Genomic DNA, 22,227 nt, shown 5'->3' on the forward strand with positions numbered 1-22,227 from the left:
CTCAGTGGGAATTTGAACGTTCCTTATCATGGCCGCCACTTTAAACACTCCCGGGTTGTGAAAGGACGAGTGTGGACAGTGGAAAGGAGACTAGCGGGATTATTCGGACGCACCCAGTCTTCTAGAGCGGAAGCGCAGACGAGTCACGTGACGCCGCTCTTGTCAGTGAAACTTTACATTGCGACTTTGGCTGTAAATTAATTCATTTTATTATTATTTTTTCTTTCTGGCGTTCATCACTGGAGCGACACGTCTTCTTCCCCCACCGCACCGTGTCCCTGCCTCGGACACCCGGGCCCCCCATCCACCCACCCACCTCCACCTCCACCTCCACCCTCCCTCTTCAACCTTCTCCCGGGGACTAATTCACTCGTCTCCCGCCGTCCAGAGCAGCACCATGGTCGGCCTGCTCGGCGCCCTGTGCGCCGCCTCCGCCAGGAAACCCGCCGGCCTCGGTCACCTCACCAGAAGCGCCGCTCCGGGGCTCCGGGCCCGGGGCTACGGCACCAGACCGGCCCCCACGTCCGAGTACCTGCACCGGAGCGTGGTGCCGTCCATGCACTACCAGAAGAGTTTACCCAGGTGAGCAGCTCGCCTCGCGAGGCCGCGAAGGCACGGAGGTTTCCACCCGGACCGGAATATTAAAAACAAAAAAAAAACAAAAAAATTAATGAATTAAAGAAGGTGACCCGCTTTTTGTTCCGGGGAGATGTAGGTAAAAGGGCACGGTTGGTTTACACTGGGCGGCCACCAGGGGGCGCCTTCAGGTCACTACAGTAACGACACAACACTGAATATATATATATATATATATATATATATATATCTTCATGTCATCGCTAATCTCTAATCTAGTCTATTAATCATCTCTAATAATGTGTAAAGACCTTTTTTTCCCCGTAAATATATTTTTTATTTCTTCATTTATTGACAAGTGACATGTATATAAAGACAATTTAACAAACTGAGCATAATGTGATAATGAACATAAATTAAGTGGAGAAAACATAATGTAATAATAATATAATAATGATAATAATAGAAAAAAAGATAATCAAGTGAAAGATATTTGATATTTCCACGACAAATGTGGGAAAAATATCAAAAAGTGGATTTATATATATTTATAGTTTATCAAAGAGTTGAGCTTCGCTTTGAAATCCAAAAGGAACATGAGAATATTTTGTGTTTGTTGTTAAAGGAAAACTTTGCATGTGTGATCATCTACAGCGAAGTCCAAATCTGTCATTTTTGGGTTTTAAATGGCAAAAAAAAAAAAAACTAACGTCGGTTCAATTCAGCAAAATTTGTGAATGTCACATTTAAGGTCAGTCGAGAATTTTTTTGACATTCGTAGAAAAGATAAACCGCCGTGGTTGCAGAAGGGACCGTTTGGATCAGCGTTGGTGAATTTGACTTCGTATTTATATTGTTGCATTAGATTTTATTTCTACTTTCTTTGATGTTATCACTCTTTGTGCTCAGCTTGTTGAATTGTCTTTCTAATTTGTCACTTATAAATAAAATAAATACGTAAACAGGGGGAGAAAAAAATGCACGTTTGATACGATCATAACAGTCGTTAGCTGCTGCTGAGGATTTTTACCAACAGTATCTTGAGGAACAAGACTCTTTCGTTATTCAGGCTACCGATCCCCAAGCTGGAAGACACCATGAGGAAGTACCTGGCTGCCCAGCGCCCCCTGCTGGATGACGAGCAGTTCAGGTGAGTCTCCACATTTAAAGTCGGGTTTCCAGTTTGAAACGTGACGCCGACTTCTCCGATTCCACCCCCCGTAGGACAACGGAGAAACTTGCGCAGGATTTCCAGAGCGGCGCCGGGAGGCAGCTGCACGACGAGCTGGTGGCTGTGGACAAAAACAACAAGCACACGAGCTACATCTCCGGTGAGAGTCGAGGCGCCCGAACGACCGACTGACCGACTGACCGCCACGCAACCCGAAAAAGGGACGGCGTCCGCTCATTTAACGACCTCTCCCCGTTTCCAGCGCCCTGGTTCGACATGTACCTCTCGGCGCGGGACCCCGTGTTGCTGAACTTCAACCCCTTCATGTCCTTCAACCGCGACCCGAAGCCGGAGTACAACGACCAGCTGGTGCGCGCGAGCAACGCCGTGTGCTCGGCGGTGCGCTTCATGAAGACGCTGCGAGCCGGCCTGCTGGCGCCGGAGGTCTTCCACCTCGACCCGGCCAAGAGCGACACGGACGCCTTCAAGAGGCTGATCCGCTGGGTGCCCTCCTCGCTGGCGTGGTACGGCGCCTACATGGTGAACGCGTACCCGCTGGACATGTCGCAGTACTTCCGCCTCTTCAACGCCACGCGCATCCCGCGGCGCGGCCGTGACGAGCTCTTCACGGACGAGGCGGCCCGCCACCTGCTGGTCATGAGGAAGGGCCACATGTACGCGTTCGACGTCGTGGACCGGGACGGGAACCTGGTGGACCCGGCCGAGATCCACGCCCACCTGGGGTACATCCTGGCGGACGCGGCGCCGCCGCCCGACTTCCCGCTGGGCTTCCTCACCGGCGAGAACCGAGACGTCTGGGCGGGCCTCCGGGACGAGCTGCTGGCCGCCGGGAACGGCGAGGCGCTGCGGGCCGTGGACGGCGCCCTGTTCTGCCTGTGCCTGGACGACGACGTCATGCGCGACCACATCCACGCCTCGCACACCATGCTGCACGGCGACGGGCGCAACCGCTGGTACGACAAGTCCTTCAGCGTCGTCGTGACCAAAGACGGCGAGGCGGGCGTCAACTTCGAACACTCGTGGGGCGACGGGGTCGCCGTGCTGCGCATGCAGAACGAGCTCTACAAGGACATGACCGAGCAACCGCGGGTACACCCCGGCGCCGCCGCCGCCGTGGACTCGTCCGCCGCCGTGCGCCGCCTCAGCTTCGCCCTGAGCCCCGGGCTGGAGGAGGGCGTCAGGCGGGCGCGGGAGAACTTCGAGTCCGCCGTGTCGAAGCTGACCATCGGTGCCCTGGAGTTCCGGCGAGGCGGGAAGGAGCACCTGAAGAAGAGCGGCGTGAGCCCGGACGCCGTGGCGCAGCTGGCGTTCCAGATGGGCTTCCTCCGGCAGTACGGGCAGACGGTGGCCACGTACGAGTCCTGCAGCACCGCCGCGTTCAAGCACGGCCGCACCGAGACCATCCGGCCGGCCAGCGTCCACACCAAGCGGTGCTCGCACGCCTTCGTCCGCGAGGCGGGCCAGCACGGCGCGGAGCAGCTGCGCGGAATGATCGCCGAGTGCTCCAAATACCACGGGCAGCTCACCAGAGAGGCGGCCATGGGTACGTTGGCGAGACGTTGCCTGCTGGTTACTGCAGCTCCGCGAGAGGCTCGGTGTCCCGGTGGTGGAACGAGGAACTGCAGCAGTTGGTTCTAACGCGACGAATCGTCGTTAGCCGCTGACTAGCCGGCAGGCCATTTTCTGACACATGGGAAATAGAAATAAGGGCTTTTAGTGGGTTTTTTTTTTTTTTAGTTCAAGTTTAAGGAATTTATTAGTGTGAATGCAAGGCATTCACACTCTTGAGATTCTGTTTCTGTTGATTCTGTACGTTTTTCGAATCGCTAAAACTCTTGCAATCTTCACCCGTTCGTCACCATTCCAATATCAAATCGTGCCGCTTTTTCGGCGCTCTCCGGCTTTATCAAATCTCGTCAACTTTTTTAAAATATTTCAACTTTTCCACATTAAATTTTACATGGAAGTGAATGGAGAGGAAAATGTAAACCCCGACAGCTCGGTCAAACTTTCAGCTAAAAACGTGCTGTAAGTCACAAAACGTTGCCGCTCTTGTCGTCTTTTCACAAGCGTTACAGTTTGCCAGGAGCATTCACACTATTATGCATTTGCCGTGGGAAATGCAGATCATCTAGTTGGTTTTTGCAATTACTTTGATTGCAGATAGAGATGCACCGATACCACTTCTTTAAAATACAAGTACTAACCTTAAGCTACTTGGGAGGGGGGGGGTTAGCCAATCACAATCAAGCTAGGCCCCTCCCCTTTGACTCCTCCCACAATCAGGCAGCTATGCTCTGGCACATGGCACCACGAGAGAAAGTACTTCCTCCTCTTCCCATAGATGGGCGTGTGTGGGCGGAGTCAGTCCAGCTCACACAGACGCAGCAGATTCTGAATGTAGCTCCTATGATCCAATATTCAAATCGAGGGAAAACTGGAACCAAGTTTCTCCTCTTGATGTTTTCGGCAGAACATAATTTACCGTCAGTTCTAGTTTTGTCGTTCTCACCAAAACTTGCGTTTGTAGTAAAGAGTTTGATAAGGTCCCGTCAGGGTACCAACTTCATATCGTGAGTATATTTTCCCGCACTGCTCTTAACGGCCTCCGTTTTCACCCTCAACCTCAGGTCAGGGCTTCGACCGCCACCTCTTCGCCATGCGCTACCTCGCCAACGGCAAGGGCCAAGCGCTGCCCGGCCTCTACACGGACCCGGCGTACGCCGCCATCAACCACAACGTCCTGTCCACCAGCACGCTCAGCAGCCCGGCCGTCGCCCTGGGTGGCTTCGCCCCGGTGGTGCCCGACGGCCTGGGCGTGGGCTACGCCATCCACGACGACTGGATCGGGGTGAACGTGGCGACCTACCCGGCGCGCAACGTCCACGACTTCCTGCAGTGTGTCGACAAGTCTCTGGCGGATATCTTCGACGTCCTGGAAGGAAAGCCACTCAGATAGAAGTTGAAATACGCGTCGCCACCAAATCTACGGGCTTTCCAGGAATAAAACAAACTTTTTTAATTTAAAAAAAGGCAAATTTTCTTCAATTGTTTACAATTTTAGTCTGTAATAAATTCTTTTGACATTCATGTTAAATATCTTCCAATATTTTTCACAAAAAAAGTCCTAATTACTGAAGAAAACTGATAAAACTCAAGTTCTATTTGGGCTTCTATGTATTATACTGCAAAGTTAACTTGGTATGGATTCCAGCAGGCCATACAAGTCGTGTAATACCACTTCTGACCAAAAGAGGGAGTTGTGTGAACGTGTGATAGAACTCGCCGATGCATAAAATGTGAAGTAGAATTGATGCATTAGGAGTGAAGACAGAAGCTGTGCCTTAACGAGAACGTGACAGAGCATTAACCGATATTAAACTGTCGTGGCCGTTTGTCGATTACAACCGTGTTGTGCTTTGAGTGTATATTTAAAAATAAAATCTAATTTAATCGTCTTGTAGCGTCGAGTTTTGAAAGCAAGACAAGTGCACAAACCACACAAGCATTTTTTTTTCCTCCAGTCTTTTATTTATAGTAAAAAAGAAAAAAAAAACAAATCCCAGCTGAACTAACAAACATCAGGTAAAGTAAATTTAAAAGAACACAATGTTAGATGGGCTTGATCTTGAAGTGTAGGCCGATCAGGCTGAAGACGAGACACTTGAGGTCCTGCACCAGGTAGTAGAACACACGGAGGCCTTCGGGGTCCCTGGAAACAACCGACAGGTGAAGTTACGACCGGGCGCCGGAGGTAAAAACACTTTCAATGCTCCCGATGGGAAAAACTCACTTCGACTGGTTGACGTCGATCAAGGAGCCGATTTTCGAAGTTGTGAATGAAATGTGCTCGTCTGCGATGACGATCTCCAGCTCCTGAGAGGGAAACATGGTTACGTTACTGACGGGCCAAGATTATATACATGTAGGGAGGTAAACAACATTTTTTTCCTGCATTTACCCGTCGTTAAAAAAAGAGTATACATGTATTTAGAACTATAAGATGACCACAGTTCAAGCTTGTGCTTTATCACTTTGTAAACATTTGAACAAAGCTGCAGTTGGACGCCTGCCATTTTACTTTTTGACGACACAGATATTTTAACTCTACGTGACCCTGGCAGGGCCCTGCGTTCTTCAGGTCGGCTTCTTTTAGACGTTCCAAGGTGGAGATATAAACAGTGGGGCGATCGCTCTTTTGCTGTTGCTGCTCCCAGACTGTGGAACAAACTGCTCCCCCGACATTCGCACCACTACTGATCTCGGCCTTATTAAATCAAAGCTGAAAACTCACTTTTTTAAGTTGGCTTTTAACTCTGTCTAGGGCAGTGTGTTTATTCTGTATGCTCTGTTTTTATGAATCTCTGGAAGGCTTCCAACAACATGCAGCACCTGTGTTTTATTTATTGTTTTTATGTATTATTCTCGTAAGTGCTTTTGTGGCATTTCTGGAGAGAAAAAAAAACCCTTGAAGCACACAAGTACAAATTCCACTTGTACAAGAGCCCAAACCTCCTCTCCCCCCCAATAATACCCACTATAGATTTAAAACGTATAGAACAGAAAACTCTCCAGGGCCAGGCTTCACCGGTCAGAACAGGAGCTCTTGTAAATGTTATTTTGTGAACATGTGCAGCGGCAGCGGATTACACACCTGTCTGCCGACTCTGTCGGGGGGCGGCCACATGGTGTCGTCCTCCTTGGTGATCTCGCTGTCGTCGATGATCCTCTTCAGCTCCTCCATCACACTTCTGTGTACGTACGCCTGCATCGGGAGAGGAAACGGTTAATACCCTGGAGATGCGTCACTACGTGCAGCACTTCACCCGTTTTCAAGGCGAGCTCATAAAGTTTATGATATTTCCGACAGGAAATTGCTTCGAGTGGATTCACACGGACGTCTCACTTATTTCAGTTTGACGTTTGAACCGGTAACTGTGGACAATTCTCTGTCGATAAAGTATTTTATCGTATTTTTGCTGAATGTGATTCTGAAGAGGAAGATTTCTTAGCCGCGGAGTCCAGCAGGGCAGTTTTACGTGATGCACCTGAACGCGTCACTCACGGCGGTCAGCTGCTGGCGCTCCGGACCACGGGAAGCAGCACAAGTCAAGGTCACGGAGAGCAAAAATATCACTTTTAGAGCAAGTTTTGGAGAAGCAGAGGCTCCAAACAGCTTTTATCTACATGCGGAAGTAGAATCTGTAACCTGTAAAAATCTAGAAATTAACTGCAGCACTCTATAAGTCCAAGGATTAAAAGCGTGTGAAAAAAGTAGCGTCTAATAGTCCGGAAATTACCGTATGTACGAGTTAATGTAAGTATCTGTGCAACAGTTGGTCTTAAATAGGAGTGAATACATTTATTTACTTCTTCCCTCTCCTTCACGCAATTGTAGATTGAGTTGATTGTGTCGTTTTGCATTCGTTTAATTCATTTCATCCCCCTTTTTCAGTTTAGTATGTTCAAAATAAGGATTCATTCATTTATACATTGTATAGAAATGGTGATTTTTAAGTTATGTAAGCAACACTGATAGTGTGGACATTATTTTAAACATATCAAAGCATGTCGATTCCTTGAGAAACTTATTTGAACTTGACTTGTTGGTTTCAGATACTTTTACTTTCCCAAACAATAAAAATCTACTTTTAAAGCGCTCAATGAACTTTGCACTGGTTAATTCTAGTTTATTACAAGTAGACTGTTCTATAATGTGTGACAGTAAACATGATGTAGAGTAGATGTTCTCACCTCTTTCCTGATCATCACGTCGTTCTTGTAGTTGCTGTTGTTGGCATACCTCAATTTACCTGAAAAAGTAAACAACACAAAATCACTTTAAACAAAATGAATCAATGAAGAAGAAGCAGCGAACCGAAGCGTCGCTTTTCATCCAATCAGGCCACGTGGCGCCAAGACTTATACAAACTGTTCCCGAGAGCACACTGCATGGAAAACTGAAGATTAATGCTGAATTATCTCCTGTAGATCATCACAGGGGGGTAAGAATGAATAGAACCAAGTGAAATAAGGAGGAAAACGGAGGTGAGCGGCTCTCCTCAGGCCTCCGCCGCGGCCTAGCCGCTAGCCTCGTTAGCATCGGAGCTACAACGTCGTAGTTAGGAATAAAAGCCAGAATTAAAACTCACCGTCGGGTCTGAATTCAAACTCCAGGAACTCGTGTCCGAACTTGCCCTTGTGACCGACATAATACCGCAGATAAAAGTCGCTCGTCGACATGTTTTCGCTGCAGAAATTGCTCCTTCTTAACGGCCAGCCGCGGCGAACAGCGAGGAATGCTAACGTACTGCGCATGCGCTCACAGGTCACTGCCGGGTGCTGGGTGGTGGGCCCTTAACCCAGAGGTCGGTCTTGTCAGGTGCCTCCGCCGCCAAAGGGGGAAAACAAAGAAAAAGAAATCAAATGTATTTAATGGTTTTTTTTCTTATATTTTGACAACAATTCAAAATCTAAACTATCAACTCAATAATACAAAGCTAATCTGAGGAAATTAACTAGAAAATTCCCAGAGGAAATGATGTGCCTCTCCTTTGTTATTGTCTCCTTGGAGCAGGAGTTTGCGTCCATAAAGTTGAATTCCCTCCATCTGCTGGGTCTATCTATCGTCATCGTTTCCCACCGTTCTCTTTTTCTTTGTTATATTCTGTAATGATTATTGCCATTTTATTGTGTTTTTGTTGTTATATTTTTTTGCACTTTTAATTTTTTTTATTACATTTTTATGGCTTATTCATATATTTTATTCGTACATTGGTTGTGCTGCAGGTGTTTTTTCAATGTTGAGCTGATTTGAGGAAATTATGGTGCCTGACAGTCCAACACCGGGGCTGAACAACATCCCTACGGGCGGAACCCTGTCGCGTCCTTAACACGTCATCACCGTCGCGCGGCCGCATCCCCACATGTTTTGGTCGTAGACCTCGTCAGCCATGGCGGGATCGGTTTCCAAAGAGCTGGAGGATTTGCTGAACCCTCTGCCGGTGTTCGCGGACCCGGAAGACAACGACGACGAGGCGACTAAAGCCAGAGTGATCGAGAGGCTCGCCGGGGAGGAAGAGGAGGATGAGGAGGAGGAAGGTCCGGCCAGGCTCAGCGCGCTGCGGAGGCGCAACGTGACCCTGCTCGCCGACACCGACAGACGGTACGTGGGGAAGCCGGTGTCCCGTGAACAGCTGCTGAAGGATCTGGACGGGTCTGGAGAGGAGGAGGAAGAGGAGGGCCTGGATGAAGATGAAGTGGGAGAGAGCAGCATTGATGAAGAGGAGGAGGCAGATGATGATGGTGATGAAGAAGAAGAAGAAGATGATAAGGACATCACTTTACCTCCAGAAACCGACTTCCGCAAGCTGACGGAAGGAATGGACGACCTGGGCGTGAGTGAAGACGATCTTGAGGGCAGTGGTGATGAAGAGGAGGCTTCTGATGATGAAGAGGAGGCTTCTGATGATGAAGATGAGGCTTCCGATGACGAGGCGGAAGAGGAAGGAGGGGTTCAGACCTTTTCCCAGGACAAAGTGGACGAGGGGGTGGAGAAGGGGAGGGCGGTGAAGAACCAGCTGAGCCTGTGGGACCAGCTGCTGGAGGGTCGCATCAAACTCCAGAAGGCCCTGATGACGGCCAACCAGCTCCCGCAGCCCGACACCCTGCCGGCGTTCCGGTCCGCCGCCGGCGCCGAGATGGCGGGCTCGCTGAAGACCACCCACAAGGCCCTGAAGGCCCTCCAGAGGACCCTGCTGGAGCTGCACGACCACCTCCTGTACCGGGACAAGGAGACGCGGGCCGTCGTCCAGAGCGAGGACGAAGAGATCGACAGCGACGGGGAAGCCGAGGGGTCGGCGCCACCGCCGGCGCCGGCCGCAACCGGGCCGCCCAAGCGCAAGCTGGAGATGGCGGAGTACCCGGACGTGATGGCGAAGCGGTTCGCGGCCTTCACGCCGTACTGCAACGACACGCTGCAGAAGTGGCACGACAAGACCAGGCTCACGACGGGCCGCGGCGGCGGCAAGGGCTTCGGTGCGTTCGACAGGAACATCGTGACGCAGGTGGAGCAGGTGCTGACGGACAAGGAGAGGCTGCTGCGCCGCACGCGGACCCGCCGCTCCGAGTACAGGGTCCTCGGGAAGAAGGACGCCCCCGTCGTCGTCCCCGGCGACGACGGGCCGGTGGAGGCGAAGGCCAACCAGCACCTGAGGGACCTGGACGAGGACGTGTTCGACGACGACGACTTCTACCACCAGCTGCTCCGCGAGCTCATCGAGCGGCGGACCAGCGCGTCGGACCCCAACGACCAGGTGGCGTCGGGCCGCCAGTGGCTGGCCATCCAGAAGCTGCGCGGCAAGATCAAGAAGAAGGTGGACACCAAGGCCAGCAAGGGCCGCAAGGTGCGCTTCCACGTCCACGCCAAGCTGGTCAGCTTCATGGCGCCGGTGGACGGCGGCCCCGTGAGCGACGAGGCGCGCAACGAGCTGTACCGCGGCCTGTTTGGTCAGAGCGCCCCCGCCAGGCAGTGACGGGAATGTCTCGGGGAAAACACGTTTATATACCTGAAGTCACGAACCCGCCGATTTGTACTTTTTTTTTTTTTTAAATACGACAGTTATTCCTTTTAAAATACCGACGAGAGTTCTCGTGTTCGTACTCTCTCTGGATTCTGATATATACATATATATGTGCTTATATTTGTAATTATTGGCGAAATAAAATCAGTTAAAAGCTCCACACGTTATTTACTTTTGAATAAATGACGCTCGTCGATGAATTAACCCACACCTGCATGTTTGCTGTACCAATTTTGTTTTTTTCATACTTTGGGTCATTAATCCACATTCAGCCATTTGTATTTCTTAATATAGTCATATAGTGTTTGCAACACATTTTTCTTTATTCACACCTTGGGGGAAGTTTGGCTCCGTTCATAAAGCCTGATGCTCAGATCAGAAAGAGATTTATTTATTTTTTTTAGTTCAATAGACCATTTTTTATTTATTTTCTAACTGGGTAAATTCAAGCCAGTTCACATTTTGCTGCATGAGAGTTTTACACAAGCAAGAAAAAAAAAAAAAAGCATGTGAAGCCTGACTTCTTGCATGAATTGCTTGTAAAAGATCTTTGGATTTTCTTTTGAATCACACACACAACCACTATATATCACCAAACACCTTTATGGTTGTAATGTGTAATATTTGAAAACGTGAAATCTGCTATGACATTGCTTGTGTCCCGTCCAAAAAAAGCTGATTCTCTTATTTAATTTTTTTGTCATTCCAATGTGCTTTTATAGAGAAAATAGAAACGGCCAACATATTCACATGAGCAAGCAGGTTTGTTTGCGACTGTGGAAAGAAAAACTCCCCCAACAGGGAGAATTCTACAGACCGGTTGGGGTGAAAGGATAGAAGAGAGGAGAGGAAAGACAGAGATACTTGGTGGGGAGATACATGCAATACCCTTGTTAGTGCTACATACACTTCTTTTTTTTTTTTAAATACAGTAATCACAGTGATCCAAATATTTTCCAACTGCCATGAGATTAAACCAGCCTGAGCAACAACAGAGCAAAATCCAAAATAATCACAATAAAAGCAAAAGGTGTGTGTGTGTGTGTGAGATTTCAAATGCGACCTTATTTCTGCATGGCATAATCAAACATCGTAGATTTAACTTCCATAGAGCCAGAGCAGCTTTCTATAGTATTCAAATTATACATTAGTTCTTGTTTTTTTTTTAAATCAGAAAACAGTCAAAGCATCTATTTTAACAGTCTTAGCCCGTCTCTGAAAAATCGGAATATTTCTAAAAACCTGAAAAGTTTGTAGCGTATGATCCGTGTAGGATCCACAGTAATTCCCACTTTAATGTCAACGACCTCGGCGTCCCGACTGGACCGAACGTTTTATCTGCGACATCCGGGTCGCCCAGACACGACAACCTCACCCGACTCTCCCGACGCGTTGAAGAAACAAGACGCAAGCGAACAAAGTGTACCTGAGAACTTTTATCGTAGGAAACGTGTACACAGGACAAAGAAAAACTGCTTTAAGCAACATTGAGAGAGTGGGGGGGGGGGGGGGCACATTGGTCTTCATGTCACTTTTACAGCTTTAGTGCATCTTAAATTAAACACATGTGAAGTATTCAAGTTAGAAACGGGCAGATGAAATGAGAGTAACACTTCCTGGTAATTCCATAATCATTATTGTGCCTTTTTTTTTTTTTATCTCTTAAAATGAGCGACGGTAATGTTAAAAAAAAAAGATATAAACAAGGACAATCTTTGGTGGTTTGAGGTGGAAATCGGTTGTTTTGTTTCAAAAAAATTATAGTTTTAACAAGTACTTCTATTTGGGGTGGGGGGGGGAGGGGCACAAATAATATCCACATCATTTCAATAAGTACTTTTGTAAAAGAGCTTGAGAGACGTTGCGTTGATGACGAGGACGGACGGCGGGAAGCTTGACCGTATTCAGGCGTCCCTTTTTCTTCAATAACATTAAGAGTAGCTCCTCCCCCTTTTTATTTTTTGTTTTTGTTTTCCCGATCTTGTTCAGTACCCAAGCTCAAGAGAAACTGAAAGCAACTGAAAGCACCGCCGCTATGAACTCCCAGCAGAGTCGTACCACAAAGAAAATCAAGCGTTGAAGGTTAAAACAAAACAAACAACAAAAAAACGCCCGTCTGCGGCGGAGGAGGGCGGAGCCTCAGTGCGGCCGGCTGCTCGACTCCACGCCGGCCTGCTTCTCCGTCGTCCCGTCGCCGTCCATGAAGCCGTTCAGCCGCTTGACCAGGCCTCCGTTCAGAATGTCCTGGATGTGCTGGACGATGAGGTTGATGGCCACTGGACCGAGAAAAACAAAATCGATAAGTGAAGTCGGGGGTTCGTCCGTCGGGAGCGAACAGTCGAACCCAGAGCCAACGGACAGTTTAGGATTCATCAGAACTCGGAATAACCCAACAGCAGCTATTGAACATGAATACGGGAGAGCGGAAACCCTCCCCCCACAGTCTACGTTTCTTTTTATTAATTATTTTCTCTTACTTAACCATTTTCTATCTTGTCCTTTATTATATTTTGTTTTGTCTCGTTTTTTTTTAATCAGTAGGTGGGAAGGGATAGCGGAGAATCGCGGACTTTGGTTCGGGCGTCTAAGCCGATTCAAGTTAATTCATCGTTGTTGCTTCGCTTATTCTTTCTGTCCGCAACATTACGTGGAATTAAACGTTTTAATTTTTAAACCCTCTGTGGCAAAAAAGAAAACCGATAAAGGTTCAAACAAAACAAACTGGAATGGGCACTCAGACCTTCGTTTGTGGAACCGAGTTAGCGTCGCTAGCATGTTAGCCATTAGCTCATATCGATGCTAACTAGCCTGAATTTGGATGATGTGCTGGATCTTCTTTCTGTCTTTTCTTTTAGAAAAACACGGAAATACATTTAACCCGTCTGATGTTTTATGACTACAATAAACAGACAGTTTTCATTTATACGTTTCAGTTGTTTTTGCTACTGTCGTTGATTCCAGTTTATTATTTTAACTTTTTACTTGTTTTTTTTACTTCTTACCTTAAAGTGATTTATTCCGTATAACATTTTGAGCAATTTAATGAATTTTAACTGTTTTGATTCTTCGTCGTTTTGTTTGTTTGTTTTTTTTCATTTTAGGCTAATTTTAATTATTTTTCAGCAGTTTTGACGAGCCAAGTGTTCTGTATTTGTTATTTTAGCCATTCTGACTCTTAAAAATTCCGTCTGCTCTTCCCCCTTTTAGTATTCGAGGCATTTTTTTCCCCACATTTTAACTTTTCAAACCCATTATTTCTTAAACTGTTGTCGCACTTTTAGCCAGTGCAGTCATGTCAAACAAGCGTTTCAAACATTACATATACTGTGCATATATATATATACCTTGATACAGGGAGCCATTACAGAGGAGCTGAAGCGCCACATGTGCAGGTTGCGAACCGTTTCTTTCCAACAACAAGCACAGGTTGTTCTTTCACGATAACACGGTGAAGGTTAAGCCCTCGACCTTCGTCTGCGGGGTGAACGACTCAGACGACACAAATACTCACCAATGTTATCAACTCCTCTCGGTATGATCACATCTGCGTATTTCTTGGTCTAGATTTGATGAAAAAACAACAACAACAACAAAAAGAAAACCATGAGGGTGTGTTGAGGAACAAAGCGCGACATGCCAAACTGAATAAGAGAATTTTAAACTCACTGGGAGACAAAACTCCTCAAAGGCAGGTTTGACAAACGTGATGTACTGAGTTAGAACACTTTCCAAGTCCCGACCGCGCTCACTAATGTCCCGCAGCACTGTGGGGAAACCACACGCGTGTTCAAAAGAACAGCAGCAGCTACGTCGTCTTAAAGAAAATGTGATATTTGAACCCCCCGAATTTCTCTTTGGTCTAAAGGCTTCGCTTGAATAGAAGTTATATTTAGGGGAAAGTTTAAAAGGCACACAATCAGCTATGATTTATAATGTTTTCCCTCCGAGGGGGGGGGGATTTTTTTTTAATGAATTTCTTCATGCGTGGCCGTGCCAGAGAGGGTCACCTCTTCGTGACAGGCGCGTGTCTGCGTCTGTGTCCACGAACAGCTTCATTTGGAAAAGGTCTCGGATCTCCTGAGAATAAAACATCAAGATGCCCTCAAACAGCACCACGTCGGCGGGGTACACCGTCACCGTCTCCTCTTTCCTGCCAAGCGGGAGACAAAAGCAAAAAGAGCGCAACAATTGCGCTTATTTCACGGCCTTTTCATACACCGCCGACATGTCGGTGTCTAATTAGCTTCCGTCTCTTCGGGAAAACGTCCCGTTTGCTGTGAAATCCTGCAAACTCGGTGCAAAATAAGTGTAAAAGTCAGAATGACATGAACATTAAATACAGTGTTTGACAGAGAGAATCTAAATGTTTACTGGCTCGTTTTCTGATCGACTCAGTGGGTTTAGAAAAAAAGTGCAGCCTGAAATCACAATGAAATCAAACCGTATTGTTAATTGACCAATTCTTTCCCTTTGACGCGCTTTAGAGTGGCGACTTTACCTGGAATGTGAGACAAAATCATAAACCGGGATCTGCACCGTCTTCCCCTCCTTGATGTTCAACAGAGTTGCGACGATGAGCTTGTTGTCGAACGCGTCTAAAGCGAAGAGGAAAAACAAAACAAAAAAACACACACAGGAGCAGTTGCAGGTCACCGGAGGCACCGCGGCGACTTTCATGGGGGTGGGGGGGAGGGGGGGTGGCGTTACCCGGGTGGTCGAAGTTGAACTGGCCCTTCAGCGCCTTGGCCTTCTGCTCGGCGGTGAGGACCCTGTAGAAGCTGTCCTGGCTGAGGATCGCCACCTGCCGCTGGTGGTGGTCAATCTCGTTTTGTCCCAGGACCTCCATGATCTTGCTGCACACTGATGACTGAGCGCACAAGCAGATTTTTATTTTTTTTTTTTAAAGAAAGGGGAAAAAATGGGCGTTTAAAACAAGTGTGTGCACGTTGAAGCAAGTAGTGCAAAACTCAGAGCTCAAAGGGACGATATTAATAATAAAATAATAAAAAATGCATTACATATTACATTATGGATTCCCTGGGTTTTTCCTCTGTTAAAAGCACCTACGAATGACTGTGTTGGATTTGGTGCTATATAAATAAAGTTGAATTGAATCATGCGCGCTTAAAAAAAAACAAAAAAACATTTGTATATAAAAACTGTCCATCATGAGCATGTTGCCAGCTTCACATTGAAAAAGGTTACGGGAGGACCGTGCGACTCACGCCTTGTATTTTCTGTATGAACGTTGTTTTTTTTTTTTTTTTAAAAACAGCAGATTTAAAGTAAAATATTTTATTTTCTTTGATAGCAGCTTGTAGGATCAGTGAGCTGCAGGATAACCCACATTTACTATAATATATCCAGATATGCAATACAATATACCCTGAAATGTGCAATATATATTACAATATACCACTGAAATACAATATAATATACCCTTAAATTTGCAATATATACTACAATATACCACTGAAATACTATATAATATACCCTTAAATGAGCAATATATATTACAATATACCACTGAAATACAATACGATATACCCTTAAATGTGCAATAGTCAATTCAGCGTAGCCACAGAATAGCAGTAATCGTCCGTGGATATAAATGTGCATAAGGCCTCAGTGAGGTCAGATGACCAGAGGGTCTTGAAGCAGCATGTTTGTACTCGTCCATAATACTTAATTTGAACATCATCGCTGTGTGTGTGTGTTCGTTTATCGTGTTCCTGCACATCGCATTCACCGCTTCGCAGCTGCACTCATGTCGCGTCACATCAGAGTTTTGGAGACACAAAACAGAGGATGTGTGGTTTGTTTCCTCCCAGGCAGAGAGAACAGGTGGCTCAGTGAGCAGTTAACTTCTGTGGGAAAACACGAGAGGCTGCAAGCCCAGCCAGTGGAAGCCGTGAAAGCCTGCTGAGCTACAAACAAAAGCACCGCCAGCCGAATAATAATAATAATAAAAATAATAATAATGCAAAAAAATAATAATAATTCAAGAAACAGGCCCAAGGACAAAAAAACAATGTCACTTTTTGCATTAAAGTAAAACACAAACAAAACTATGATTAGATAGTAGTTTAAACAACTTGATTTTGTGTTTTCAGGTCACCTCATTATATTTTCTAATACATACTCTTTACTCCAGGCATGCTACTATTAATAAAAGCAGTAATAAGGTTATTATTTAAAAAGATAAAGTGCTGTTTTATATACAATGCTGGAACTGTGCTTTCAATAGAAGTATATATCGAGTCGAATACCTGCTGCTGAGTCAATACTTTGTGTAATTTACTTTTTCCACAACAGTCGTTTTACCTCAAAACTTGAGTATTTGAAAATTTGAATATTTCAGTACATATATATATATTTCTCTGGCTTTGCGAATCAATGGCGTGTGGGTGGGGGAGGCATTCTGCCAAACATAATAGAAATGTTAAGACTGATTCAGCAAACTGTGTGGTTTATTGATTATAGACTTGGGCAACGAGCCTCTTCCTCTTACTTAATAAATAAATAGAATAAAAACAAGCGAGACACACATTTCATGACTGATAAGGCAGAAGTTCACGCAGGAGACTCCTCCAATAAACAATGAGCCAGACGGTGAAATGAGGTGAAAAAAAAAAAAAAAGGGTGAACCCTGCATGAGGACAAAACAAAGCCTGGCCAATGAAAAAAAAAAACACCCATAAGTCCACCTCTTTCAGAGATTGTAGCTTGTGCAAACTGTAAAAGAGGTTTGTTTTGGGAGGACTTGCAGAGTCTCCTCATCTTTTGTGCCCAAAAAAAATTAACTATTAAGAACAATTAACTAATTTCTTGCTCAATATCGTAACCCAAGGTCTATTTTCTGCACAACGCAAAGCTCAGGCAAGAATAAAGAAAACTGCTGTCATATGCTGACACACACGTTCACACAAACACACACACAAATTCACACACACACACACGTGGTTTTGTTTGGCTTCCTCCACCGTGGCCTACATTCTCCAATAACCAATCAAGCCTGACAATCAACCGGCGGATCGTGTCACAAATCATAATTTTTTTTTTTTTATTATTTTTAACTGTCCCTTCAAGGAAATTAATGCGTCAAACGAATCGGATCAGACAGCCTAACACAGGAAATGCTTGATGATAATAATAATTATTATTATTATCTACAAAAAAAAAAAAAAAGGCTAGAAACAGAATTAATAATATTACGGGTTTTTCTTTCTTCCCTGATTTCCCCCCACCTTGCCGCTGGCTGTTCCTCCGGCCACGCCGATGAGGAAGGGCTGCCGATGCGCGGCGTCATCCTCGGCTCGGTCACCTGGCTTTGTCTCGCTCTCGCCTGCCATGCTTCATCTGCAGCGCGAGACGCCGGCCTCTTGAGAGCCGGGAGGACCGAGCTCCGCCCCGCCTCACCGGCTCGAAGAGGAGGAGGAGGAGGAGGAAGAGGAGGAGGAGGAGGGTGCACAAGATGCGACCACAATGAGGAAGAACGTGTTATAAGTGCATTTTCTCAGGCACGTGCAGTATTTCCAGCTGTCAAGCCGCTTCCCTCACAGTTCATGATGTTGGCCGTGCAGCAGTGGTTAAGTCCTCGTGTCTCACACTGAGATGATCAGAGGTCCGAGTTCGGACTCCTTCAAAGAAAATGTTATTTAAATTTAAGACATGTTCTTCATGGGTTCTGCAGACGCCTTTGTCCACCTCGGAACACGACTAATCTGCACAATAGCACAAGACGTCACCAGTGGGCGAAGACAAAACAACTTGTGCCAGAGACTCTGAAGGACCAACGGCCAGCCTTCCTTTGCAGTCCAGTTTTTATAAATAAATTGTTGGTGCAGACACAAAATGAAACATCTTCACTCTGAACCACGCATATACATGCATACAAACAAACCAATAAATTAATACACGCAGATATATATACACCTTCTCCGCCAACTTTGTCAGTCACCTAACTTCTCTGGTTGCCCAACCTTCATTGGCATAGCATATTTTCAGAAAAATCAATGTTACTTTTATTTTATTTTATTTTATTTTATTTTTTAATTTAATTTAATTATTTTTATTTTATTTTATTATTGTTGCTCTTTGGATTTAATAGTTGTCCATTTGAATTGTCTTTTGAATTGGTGCAGTGGAGGAGCTCTTTAAATTAAAGATCTTAATTATTTGTTGTTAAAATTATTGAATATTGTACTTCATTGTTTTATTGGGCTGTTGTGAATTTAAGATTGCCATAAATGTGTTTGTTTTTTTTATATTCCAGTACATGTTATTTTTTGTATTTTAATTCATTTTCCTTTTACGATGATTTGTTTGTTTTGTTTTCAGTTCTTTTCCTACGACGGAAGTTTATGAGTTACTTCCGGTGACGTATCGGACGTGACCCGGAAGTGCTTCGAGTCTGACTCCTGTCTATCCTCGGTAATGCTGACCGGGCTGTACGAGGCTGGAGTCGCGCTCACGGGGCAGTGATCGCGTTTTAACCACTCGTCTTTGGAAGAAAACTCCTCTTTCTCTCTCTCTCTCTCTCGCTCTCCGTCTTTGCTCAGGTAGAAAGTGACCGCTGCCGCCATGAGCACCATGTTCGCGGACACCATCCTAATCGTCTTCATCTCGGTTTGCACGGCGCTGCTCGCCGAAGGTTCGTGCGGGTTTTCGGCTCACTACTCTCCACTAAACTCAATCAGTACAATACGATATGCAACATGGAGGCTTTATCTGCTCTGATTATGTTCAGAAAATACTTTCTCTGTGCTTGAGAAGGAGCTGCTGTGCAGTGATTAGATGTGCTAATAGTAATACCAATGCTTTCAGAAGAAATACTTTAATGTTTCTTTTCATTATCCATATTTATTCTCATGATATGCGCGTCTCTACTGTCACTATGTGTTCTTTAAGTATTCTTTAAGTATACGCAGGTATGTCTGTCATGCCAAAGCTTCTTTTTACCATTTATTCAATTCAACTTTATTCACAAAGCAGCCCATACAGCCCAGTCAACTTAAGACACTCTTACACAGCAATAAACAGCAATTCCACATGAGCAAGTATAAAAGACTGTAGAAAGAAAAAACTCTTTTTAAGGGGAAGAAACCTGCACACCCAGACTCAGACAGATTGTGGGCAGAGATTAGAGAACCCTGGTTTGGGATTAGAAAAAGCTCCTATTGCCATATCCAGTACAAACCAATCACTTTTCATTCATAATGTTGCCATGGTATTTACTCTGCATTGCTGTTTTTTTTTCCTCAGGAATCACCTGGGTTTTAGTGTATCGCACTGAAAAGTACAAAAGGCTGAAGGCTGAGGTGGAAAAACAAAGCAAGAAGCGTAAGTCGGCCTCCATACGAGTCTGTTTCTTCTCACGCCGCTTTAAAAAAAACATGAATTATTCTTTGCTTGATTTCAGTGGAGAAGAAAAAGGAAACCATCACAGAATCTGCCGGACGTCAGCAAAAGAAGAAGATCGGTAAGCGATCAAGACGCCAGAGTGCCGCTTTTATAAACTTTTTTTTTTTTAATATATATATATATAACTCAGGATTTGTGATTTGTGTGCTACAGAACGACAAGAGGAAAAACTAAAGAACAACAACAGAGACTTGTCCATGGTGAGAGAGAGTTTCTTTCCCCTCACTCAAATATGAACTCATTGCGGTGTTGTTTTGTTGTTGTTTTTTTTAAAATCTTACCTTGTTTTTCTGCAGGTGCGCATGAAGTCCATGTTCGCGATCGGATTCTGCTTCACAGCTCTGATGGGCATGTTCAACTCCATGTAAGTCACACATGGATGCATCACTTAAAATAAAATAATCCGACTCCAGACCCAGTCCTCGCTCATATGTGGTACCAATTCTAACATCTAATGTTAGATTTTTCTTTTTTTTCTTCCACTCTCTCCATTTTTCACCGACGTTTTATCCTGTTGTCCAGCTTCGACGGCCGAGTGGTGGCAAAACTGCCGTTCGTGCCGCTGTCGTACATCCAGGGACTCTCGCACCGCAACCTGCTGGGCGAAGATTTCACCGACTGCTCCTTCATCTTCCTCTACATCCTGTGCACCATGTCCATCAGACAGGTAAGCCCCAACCCTTCTTCGGCTGACGTACATCCCGCCACGTTAAATCACGTTGGTGGGGGGGATTTTATGGAAATAGTGTGTGGCTGTTGCAGAACATAGAGGCCTTGGTTGCTGGCCATATTGAGATCAAACTATCTCAGATGAGAATCTAATAGGATTAGTTACAGGTTAGTAGGTTCTTAAAAGGTTAGTACAAGTACTAACCTTTAGCAACTTGCCAACTCGCTAATGACTATCAATCATATTTAACATGTAACCGCGCTACTGTACGAGCGCAGCAGCTCGTTGGCATGTGGGTGGGCAGATTTACGTGATGCACCTGAACGCATCACTCAAAGCTGTCAGCTGCAGTAAAAACCACACCAGCATGGCGGCTCACAGACTTTCTTTTACGACGGGAACCAGGGGGTGTAGGTGCGTTGTGGAAGAGGACAAAACCTCCGATTCTCTTGCGTGTTGTTTGACATTAGTTTCTGTCCGTTTTCCCCTCCAGAACATCCAGAAGATGCTGGGCCTGGCGCCGTCCAGAGCTGCCACCAAACAGGCGGGGGGCTTCCTCGGACCTCCTCCCCAAGCAGCCAAGTTCTCCTGATCGGCGGCTCCTCCGTGGCGTCTACCTCAGAACTGCTGGAGCAAACGTCTTTTTTACCGCTAACGCCAGTTTCGGTGGTTTTTGTCTGTGGCGTGTTGTTCATTTCGGACATTTAGCAAAAAGAAGCCATTTGGAAATGTACGTTCCAAAATGTGTAATTTCTAATTTGAGAATATTTGTAGATTAACACGAACATCAGATCTGGTTTCAGTATTATACATGTTCACTGGCATCATCTATGTATTTCAGATTTTATGGAAGTTTTATGCTTACATTTTTTTTTAAATGAATGCATTAATTATTCCATGTTTGTTTCTATTGCATTAAATAAAATATATTTCAGGTCTGATCTTTATTGTGTCGTTTTATTGCCATTCTAATATTTAACCGTTTTCATCCTGAGTTGGTTTCACTGCAGTAATGATATTGGTGAATCTCGCCAGAAATGATTTCTGGGACAGGCCTTCCTTTCTTTTCTTTTCTTTCTTTGAGCGGTGGGAATGGTAAAGACAAGCTGGAACCAGCAGATGGTTCCATAATAATCATCATATAGCACTTTTCACTCTTGTTTTGCAGTTCTAATTGACTTTGTATTGCTGTTTTGAAAATATTTGCTTGTATTGATTTTAATTGCTGAATCTTGACGTGTTTTATATTGTTGCTTCCGCTCGTATTGTTTTTAGCGCTTTGAGATTTACTCGTGTAAAGTGTCGTACAAATATGCATTATTTTTAAAATACTGAGACACTCCATATCACATGATCAAATCAGCAAACGCAGTATAATAGAGAAACATCATAGAAATTAGAAATAAAACTATGTCTATAGAGAACAGCAGGATTGTCACCGACAGTAAAGTTTATAAACTCATCAAACCAGTGATAACCTTCATAGAGTAATTCTCAATGCTTTCCAGTCACAAGGATTCTTGTGTCTCAGCTGGCCTCCGGCGAATAGATGGCTGAGGAATCGAACCGGCAACCTTTGTGTTCGAGGAGTGTTAACCACACTGCCTGGATTCACCCATGAAGTACTAAAACCAGAGTTGTGCAACTCACAGGGCTCGTCGAGGGGGCGTGTCCAGACGTGGGCTCATCGAGGGGGCGTGTCCAGACGTGGGCTCATCGAGGGGGCGTGTCCACCCAGTGCGGGGCGTGGCGCTCCTCATATAAATCTCAGCCCCGCCCCCTGG

General features: G+C 45.5%; 5 protein-coding genes across 5 annotated transcripts; 3 read left to right on the forward strand and 2 right to left on the reverse strand.

Annotated features, from left to right (window-relative positions):
* Positions 1–74: 74 nt before the first annotated feature.
* On the forward strand, positions 75–5,189 carry cpt2 (carnitine palmitoyltransferase 2). Its single transcript, XM_080506599.1, has 5 exons — positions 75–582; positions 1,646–1,726; positions 1,801–1,907; positions 2,010–3,311; positions 4,399–5,189. Exons 1-5 carry the CDS (start codon positions 398–400, stop codon positions 4,725–4,727), a joined length of 2,004 nt encoding a protein of 667 aa, XP_080362725.1. The 5' UTR covers positions 75–397; the 3' UTR covers positions 4,728–5,189.
* A 97-nt stretch (positions 5,190–5,286) lies between these two features.
* Positions 5,287–8,060, reverse strand: magoh (mago homolog, exon junction complex subunit). The gene is made up of 5 exons (XM_080506980.1): positions 7,921–8,060; positions 7,523–7,581; positions 6,423–6,533; positions 5,562–5,644; positions 5,287–5,480 (listed from the first exon to the last, which is right to left on the reverse strand). Exons 1-5 carry the CDS (start codon positions 8,009–8,011, stop codon positions 5,381–5,383), a joined length of 444 nt encoding a protein of 147 aa, XP_080363106.1. The 5' UTR covers positions 8,012–8,060; the 3' UTR covers positions 5,287–5,380.
* A 618-nt stretch (positions 8,061–8,678) lies between these two features.
* On the forward strand, positions 8,679–10,468 carry aatf (apoptosis antagonizing transcription factor). The gene has a single exon (XM_080505909.1). It carries the CDS (start codon positions 8,722–8,724, stop codon positions 10,300–10,302), a length of 1,581 nt encoding a protein of 526 aa, XP_080362035.1. The 5' UTR covers positions 8,679–8,721; the 3' UTR covers positions 10,303–10,468.
* Positions 10,469–12,489: 2,021 nt separating this feature from the next.
* On the reverse strand, positions 12,490–17,702 carry uck2a (uridine-cytidine kinase 2a; the record flags this gene model as incomplete). Its single annotated transcript, XM_080506652.1, has 7 exons — positions 12,490–12,626; positions 13,862–13,910; positions 14,017–14,114; positions 14,358–14,500; positions 14,849–14,945; positions 15,058–15,217; positions 17,598–17,702. The coding sequence occupies 7 exons, from the start codon at positions 17,700–17,702 to the stop codon at positions 12,490–12,492; spliced, it is 789 nt and encodes a 262-aa protein (XP_080362778.1).
* Positions 17,703–18,773: 1,071 nt separating this feature from the next.
* tmco1 (transmembrane and coiled-coil domains 1) lies at positions 18,774–21,375 on the forward strand. Its single transcript, XM_080506845.1, has 7 exons — positions 18,774–19,003; positions 19,615–19,692; positions 19,772–19,831; positions 19,927–19,973; positions 20,070–20,137; positions 20,296–20,440; positions 20,937–21,375. The coding sequence occupies exons 1-7, from the start codon at positions 18,934–18,936 to the stop codon at positions 21,033–21,035; spliced, it is 567 nt and encodes a 188-aa protein (XP_080362971.1). The 5' UTR covers positions 18,774–18,933; the 3' UTR covers positions 21,036–21,375.
* The last annotated feature ends 852 nt before the right edge of the window (positions 21,376–22,227 follow it).

This window comes from Blennius ocellaris, assembly GCF_963422515.1.
Source record: "Blennius ocellaris genome assembly, chromosome: 12".
Lineage (NCBI taxonomy): Eukaryota > Metazoa > Chordata > Actinopteri > Blenniiformes > Blenniidae > Blennius > Blennius ocellaris.

What these genes read in the sequence shown, in the direction of transcription:
- cpt2 (XM_080506599.1), top strand. Translation starts at nt 398, where the DNA reads ATGGTCGGCCTGCTCGGCGCCCTGTGCGCCGCCTCCGCCAGGAAACCC. An exon ending in CTGGATGACGAGCAGTTCAG is followed by an intron (nt 1,727 to 1,800) that starts GTGAGTCTCCAC and finishes CACCCCCCGTAG; the next exon opens with GACAACGGAGAAACTTGCGC. An exon ending in GCACACGAGCTACATCTCCG is followed by an intron (nt 1,908 to 2,009) that starts GTGAGAGTCGAG and finishes CCCCGTTTCCAG; the next exon opens with CGCCCTGGTTCGACATGTAC.
- aatf (XM_080505909.1), top strand. Translation starts at nt 8,722, where the DNA reads ATGGCGGGATCGGTTTCCAAAGAGCTGGAGGATTTGCTGAACCCTCTG.
- tmco1 (XM_080506845.1), top strand. Translation starts at nt 18,934, where the DNA reads ATGAGCACCATGTTCGCGGACACCATCCTAATCGTCTTCATCTCGGTT. An exon ending in CACGGCGCTGCTCGCCGAAG is followed by an intron (nt 19,004 to 19,614) that starts GTTCGTGCGGGT and finishes TTTTTTCCTCAG; the next exon opens with GAATCACCTGGGTTTTAGTG. An exon ending in TCAGCAAAAGAAGAAGATCG is followed by an intron (nt 19,832 to 19,926) that starts GTAAGCGATCAA and finishes TGTGTGCTACAG; the next exon opens with AACGACAAGAGGAAAAACTA.
- magoh (XM_080506980.1), bottom strand. Translation starts at nt 8,011, where the DNA reads ATGTCGACGAGCGACTTTTATCTGCGGTATTATGTCGGTCACAAGGGC. An exon ending in GTTTGAATTCAGACCCGACG is followed by an intron (nt 7,582 to 7,920) that starts GTGAGTTTTAAT and finishes TTACTTTTTCAG; the next exon opens with GTAAATTGAGGTATGCCAAC. An exon ending in CCGACAGAGTCGGCAGACAG is followed by an intron (nt 5,645 to 6,422) that starts GTGTGTAATCCG and finishes TTTCCCTCTCAG; the next exon opens with GAGCTGGAGATCGTCATCGC.